Source organism: Echiichthys vipera, assembly GCF_963691815.1.
Source record: "Echiichthys vipera genome assembly, chromosome: 1".
Lineage (NCBI taxonomy): Eukaryota > Metazoa > Chordata > Actinopteri > Perciformes > Trachinidae > Echiichthys > Echiichthys vipera.
The window spans coordinates 24192548-24199735 of NC_139826.1; the positions used below are offsets into that span (position 1 = coordinate 24192548).

The 7188-nt window shown below is 37.9% G+C and overlaps 1 protein-coding gene across 1 annotated transcript; it reads left to right on the forward strand.

Annotated features, from left to right (window-relative positions):
• The first annotated feature begins 3380 nt into the window (after positions 1-3380).
• On the forward strand, positions 3381-4995 carry clec3a (C-type lectin domain family 3, member A). The gene is made up of 3 exons (XM_083921828.1): positions 3381-3535; positions 3625-3711; positions 4487-4995. The coding sequence occupies exons 1-3, from the start codon at positions 3424-3426 to the stop codon at positions 4882-4884; spliced, it is 597 nt and encodes a 198-aa protein (XP_083777954.1). The 5' UTR covers positions 3381-3423; the 3' UTR covers positions 4885-4995.
• The last annotated feature ends 2193 nt before the right edge of the window (positions 4996-7188 follow it).

Consider the following 7188-nt stretch of genomic DNA (forward strand, 5'->3'; position numbering starts at 1 on the left):
TAGGGAGGATCATGAAGTGGTTAGTCAGAAGGCAGTGTCTGCTTTGCTTGCCTGACCAAAGTTGTTTACCTGCTGGTGCCTCACAACAAAAGTACCAACATGAATTATTTTTACAATGAGCTAGCGTATAAAGGCGCTGTGTAATACTTTATTTATATATGATGCCCTCTGTTTTACTCAAATGTTAAAATTACTGGTCTGTGTTTATTTTTGATGTATGACAGACAGTAACATCAGTGTATTTTACATCGGCTAGTCATCTGAATTATTTATGACCTTCAATCAAAAAAAATGAAATTAGAGTATACTTTAAAAAGTAATTTTCAACTACAAAGGTATTTCATCGATTTTAAGAAATAACAGTGACAGCAAAACTAACAGGAGTAAACTCAGCATGCTTTGAACGCATGCTTAAATGGTGGAGAGACATCATTAATGGGTGTACAAAAGTGTTGAGATAAGTAATTTTAGAAGTGGATTTATAGGGATGATAATGGGTTGACACTGGAAATACATCTCAATTTTGATGCCTCTAATGTCGGTTTCTGTGTGTTTAAGGTCTGTTTGTGTGTGTGTGTGTGTGTGTGTGTGTGTGTGTGTGTGTGTGTGAGAGAGAGAGAGGGAGAGACAGTGCACGTTTTTGAGTGTATTCATATTGCCTTGTAAAGTGTCTTAAGAAGTGTTTATCATTGTAGCGTGTTCACAAAATTCCTTATAAACTCTGGCTCACCTGTGGTTGTATATTTTTGTCACATTTTTTGTTGTGTACTTTCTTTGAGTACAACTCTGTTTACTTGAAGAAATGTATCTGCAAAGTATTCTGTGATTGTGTTTTTTTCTTTGATGAGATTTTAAATCTTCTCTTTAAATACATCATGTAAATAATAATAATGGAATCAAAGAAGAAATGCCTTTTACCTGGATACAAATGAGTGAGGGAATTTCATGAGAACTTGAGATGTTAAAATGTTTTTTTTAGATGTACATTTTTTTTCCAAATATGGACGATAATCCAAGTATAATGCACATTCTGCACCATACCTCAGATTGACACCAGGTGGCAACAAAGTCAGAGTTTTTTAATTCTACAGACAGTGGTTTTAATGTTTTTGTGACATTGAATTGAATATGTGTCTCAGAGGGGCAAAAGAGAAATCTGCTGCTGTCTAATTAAGGATTGTGTTCTGTTGTGACAGCTGTGGACGAAAGCATTAACTTTAGGAGTTGTCAGTCCATCCACCCGTCCCATTCTCAGGAACACGATAGTTCAGCAACGCCTTGAGGGGAGAATTCCTACACTAGTTATGACAACATGTCACATGATACTTTTAAAGGACGGATTGGTGATATTTTAAGGATCAATCAAGAAAGATGAAGAAACAATAAGATCAGCTTTCTCTATGTGAGTTTATTATTTTATTAATAGTGCCAAATCATAACAAAAGTTATCTCAGGACACTTTACAGAGTAGGGAAAGACCACACTCTATGACTTATTTATGATTTACAAAGACCCAACAATTCCCCCGTAGAGTACGGTGGAAACGAAAACCTTCCCTATAACAGGCAGGAACGTCGGACAGACCCAGCTCTATGGAGGACTGCCATCTCTCTTGACCAGTTGGGGAGGAAGAAAAGGAGAGAGAAAGAGAGAAAAGACGGATGGATGGACACAGAGAGACAAAGACAGACACAAAGACAGAGACAGACATTTCATTGCAAGGAAAGCCCTCTTCAAACTATCTGCACAAACAGCCCCTGTCTCGAAGAGTTCCTCCAAGGTCAAGTTCTGTAGAGTTTAAATACAGATAGTGCAATCAGCCCAGCTGGCATGACTTTTACAGAACACAAGGCCGACTTGTCCTGTGCTGTGCTTCATAATTATAAATTTCAGTCCCACTTTGTATCACAGGATAAAGGGAAGTATCTTTAAAAGATACACAGGGCTGTACATTGCATCAAAGATAAAGAAAACTTGAGGAGAGGAGGAATGTGTTTTTTTTCGTGTTTTAAAAGCCAAAACATGTTGATTGTAATTCCTGTCACAATATCGAAAATGTCAAAGACCACCTTCACTGTAACATAATTACTGTCCATTATTCATAACCCGGGAACAAGAGGGGAGAATGTGACCATATTTCCCATTTGCAAGCTAGATGCTGTCAGAGAGTTAGATTTTGAAAGTTTAGTGGATGATTTTGCGAGTATAGTGGCAAGAAAAACACCAATATAGGAAAAAGAGAGGCCTTCAAAAGACATTTGCTGCCTGGGGGCCTCCTGGGACCATGATCCAGCCCTGTCAGGAAAAAAAGTCTGCTCTTTTCCCTTCCTGAAGGGGCTTCAGTGTGGTGAGTCCAGTCCAGTTTTTTATTGATTTGGACCTTGAGGTAGTTTAGTTAACCCTCTTCACCTCTCCAAGGATGACAACCAGCACAAAGGGCCTCCTGTTCCTCTGGTAGTCCACCACAAGTTCATTGGTTTTGCTGATACTGAGCCTCAGGTAATCAGGTGTCACCATGTGAAAAAGCTCTCTATCAGTCCGCTGTACTCCTCTGTAAAAATATAGTCTCTAAAGAGAACATACATGTCAGTATAGTGATACCTTTATGATAAAGACACCTTCCTTCCTTCAAAGTCTTCACTACATATATGAGTCTGGAGAGACAAGGACGTAAACTGCAACTTGACTGGCTGGCGGAGGCACACAACCGCGAGGCGGTCATTCTAGTTCTTATTTAGCTCCCCCCCATCTGTATACAACATCTCACTCTAAAAATAGCTTTGCCTGTACCAGAGCTAGACTTCCTCTGCTTTAATAGAAGCTTTATTTTGAAAGTGTATGTAACCGAACTCTGTTCTCTTGATACATTGAAAATGTGTATAGTGAAAAGGAAGCATTTACCTTTTATTTGTTCTCATAAATGAAACCCTTGTTAGTGTAGATTACTTCCACTTAGTGTACAGGAATCTTATATTTCACAAATGGGTTTTGTTTTTTTGTTTTTTTACAGTCTTCAGAGTTGACATCGTGGTGTAAGATTACTTTTCACTTGTTAAGAAGTGAGTTAAACTGACATGGAACTGGGATGGGGCGAAGAATAATGTGTAGTAGTGAAGCAGTCAATGCATTTTAAGTTTGTTTGTGTAATGAAAGGGAATACTGCTTAGTGCACCTTGTCCCAAGTAAATATTTATCAAAAGCCAGACACAAGGAAATCATTATTTGCCACTCCACCCTTATACCTCTCTCACCTCCTGCCGATGTTTGGACAAAAACAGAGTAGGAGCCAATGCAGGGAAAGTACCCAGAAAGGCGTACAGAAGGGCCAGTATATATTGAGCTGCCCTGCAGTGATTTTGGTTCTTTTCACGGCAGTACAAGGTACACTGTGTCCTGTCACTGTAGGATCCACTGGCTTCAGACATGGCACGTCTGGCCCTCCCTGTCATCGTCGTTTTTTGCTTCTCCTTGCTCCACTTCAGCTCCAGTCACCCATCTCGCACCAGGAAGGCAGTGTCACCCCGTCAGTCTGGAGGTAACTATACACACAGGTGAAAGATAACACGTTTGTCACCGATTCTTCATCTGACCTGTTCTGTTTCCTGCCTCTTTGTTGAGATGCAGCTGCAGAAGAAGATGATGTGAAGTCCCAGCTGGAGAGGTTGTGGCAGGAGGTAAATTCACTGAAGGAGATGCAGGCGTTGCAGACAGGTACTGCCGTCACAACATAAAAGAAGATAATCGTTGGTTAATATATCATTGTAATAAATATATTATGTTGCTTTCCCTCACTGTCACTTGTTAATTTAGGCCTCTGAGCCATTATGCAAGAGTGTGAGCTTTGCTGGGAGAAAATTTGGTATCAGGATAACTAGATTATGAACTTCTTAGTGAGTCTCCAGCAGAGGGCAGTTACATCTGCCATTAGAATGGAAAGTAAGTAAGTTTCATTGGGATGACTGTTAATAACACATCATTTATAGTATATGTCAACACATCTAAATGATTATTTCTTATCATATTGTGCATTTTTCTTATGTTTCTTTTCTCTTAATACTACGACTATATTTATTGTTGTTGGTTTTTGTTGTTGTTGTTGTTCTCATCTCTATTATGTCTCCTTTTTTCTTCCTTGGCTAATATATTAGTCACTAATCAGACCGTGAACTCTCATACTATGAATTAATGAATATGGCTGCAGCATTTGCTACAAAGTCTGAGAAAAAAATGGGTACTAAAAAAGTCATGTTTATTTCTGTAGCACATTTAAAAACAACATGTGTCGACCGAAGTGCTTTACAAACATGATAACATATGAAAAGACAAAACAAACTGATCAACAGCAGGCAACAAAGTACAATGTATGTGATGATTGTTTTCCCATTACTGAGGAAACTATACATTGTAGTAGTTTGTAATGCTTTAAACACTATAAAGTTACTTTACGATTCAGTTCACTCATGAAGTAAGTTCTTTGTTTTTTCAGTCTGTCTCCGTGGCATCAAAGCTCACAGGAAGTGTTATCTTACAATTGAGGAGCCCAAACATTACCATGAAGCAAATGAAGACTGTATTGCACAAGGAGGAACTCTTGCCACGCCAAGGGACGTGATGGAAAACAATGACCTGAGAGACTATGCAAAGAGGAGCGCTCCAGGATCCAAGGACTTCTGGATCGGTGTAGCAGATATAGTGAAAGAAGGCCAGTATGTTGATGTCAACAGTCTGCCAGTCAGCTACTTCAACTGGGACCGCTCCAAGAAGCAGCCCACAGGAACGAAGAGAGAGAGCTGTGTTGCTCTTTCAGTGGTTGCACAAGGAAAGTGGTACGATGAGGTGTGTCGTAGCCTCAAAAAGTACATCTGTCAATATGTAATTCCCTAAGAAGACAAGACAAAGGTGTTTGTCATTTATGAAACATGTGTGCTAATGCATAATTGGAAACATGACTTGTATTATGTCATTTCTGTTCTGTTTAATGAATTACGTGTCCAGTCAGCTCTAATAAACACAGTAGTAACTGTAATCATTAAATATTCACGTGGTTTCTACTACTTCATGTTCACTTTATACAAAGTCCCAAATCCTCAGGTGATGACTGAACAGCACAGGAAGTAAAACATTCTGAATAAAGTAACATAGAAATAAACAAGAATTTAAACTTTTGTTGTTTGGCTACAACTATTTTATTTAGAACAAACACTTCAAAATATCACAATTATGTTTCTGCAATCAGCTGCTAATTTCTTCAGCATCAGTGTGCTTAACATTACAAACAGTTTAATCTGAGCAAATGTGGGTGCAGTGATTTGCTCAAGGGCTGCATGGAAGTGATAGAAAGTGTTTTAATTCCCTTGGTTGTTTTCATGAGCCTCACTGTGAAACTAAACTAATAGAGCCCCCAAAAAGTTATAAATACAATTATGGGAGTAATGTACGAGGAGTTAGTGATGAAAGATATCTTCTGTAAGGGACCTTTGTGCTCTGTTATCTTATTCATTGACTAAGAGGGCAGCATGTAGGCAAACCAAGAAAAATGTATTCATGTAACACATTTCATACAAAGAGGCAACTCAACAAATCTGCAAGATCCTGTTTTATTTGCTCGATTTGACTAAATCAGGCTAAACTCAAGGTGCTTTACATAATAAAGTACTAAAAAGAAAGACACGGGCAAGAGAAATAAAAGTGCATTAAACTTATATTTACACAAAGTAGTTGAAAAAGACACAAATACCGGTTAACATAGATAAAACAATAAAAAATAGTAATAAAATAAAATAATAATATTGCAAATTTTTAGTACATTTCAAGTAAAATTCAGCCATAAACATACAAGTCTTTAACCTGTTTTCAAAGTAATAACAGTGCAAAGAAATAACAGTTAGTGAGAATCTGTAATGTTCATACCTTTGAGGCTTGAGCAGTGAGCAGCATAATGAAGCTCTGATGAAACTAGAGACCCTTGCACTCAATTTTTCATAAATGCTACTGATTAATGTATCACTATAATCCGTCACCCAATGCTTCTGTTGGACCTTACAAACAAGGAACGGGTCTTCATCAATCTCAGCAGAGAATCAATTGAACTGATTGAGAAACAGGGATTAGTTTAAATCACACATAAGTGGGAGTGTCCCGTGCCTTAGGGGTTAAGATGCTGGTATAAGTACATCTCTTCTGTCTGTATTATAAGCAAAATGCCCAACAAATGCAAACAATTAACATTTGTGGTATGATCATAGCCAGGTTAACCTGCTAAAGGGCCATGTGCAAAAAAAAGTGGCTGGGCTCTTATTAACTGTTCCTCCCCTGTCTGTGCATTCTGTGTGGTAATTTGATTCAATGCAAATTCGTATATGATCGATGCATAAAATCAACGGAAATAATGTTAGAATACAGGGCCCCAAGATCAGGCAATAATGTGGTAACCATTGGATGGGTCTTATAATGTCATATCATGCATATTTCCATATTCTCAAACAAAGTTGCATTTTTAACATAGGCAAATTATTGATAAATTGCTACATACAGCAGTGAAACTGGGACTTTAGGGGAGCGCTGAAGTTGTGGGGCCCTTGGAGAATTGCCCACTTTGCCGGGTTAGTAATCCAGCCTTGGGGGTATTAGGTGTGCTCTATGGATTTGATAGCATCTTCTGCCGTTGCATGTCAGTTTTCCTTCATCCTTACTGCAGGTTCTGTGCACAATTATTATAGACCAAGTGGTGCAGATGACCAATGGGACCCTGACTGTCCATCATTCAGATTTAAAAACAACAATATAGACTATAATAGGCCATATGGATGAGGTTAAGAATTTGTGAAATAAGAACATGTGCTTATCTGGGTGACATTCTGTTAGTATTCATCATGAAACCATGTTGTGCACTTAATACTGTAAGACTGAAAAAATATACATTGTGAGAAATGTATGGTATTATATAGTATTATCTAGTCTGTATTGTATTGTTTTCCTAATGCATTGCAGTTTATCTATTTATTATATAGATTTTTCTTGTTTTTTATTTTTATTTATTTCGTTTTTTGCTCGGTGTGTGTGATCTGATTGTTTGTTGTCTTCCATGTTGTAAAGTGTACAATGAAACTATTCAAAATAAATGTGAAGTTTGAACCTGCATCACTCTCTCACAAAAGCTAAACCATCAATACTGTGTTTGTTTTGTTG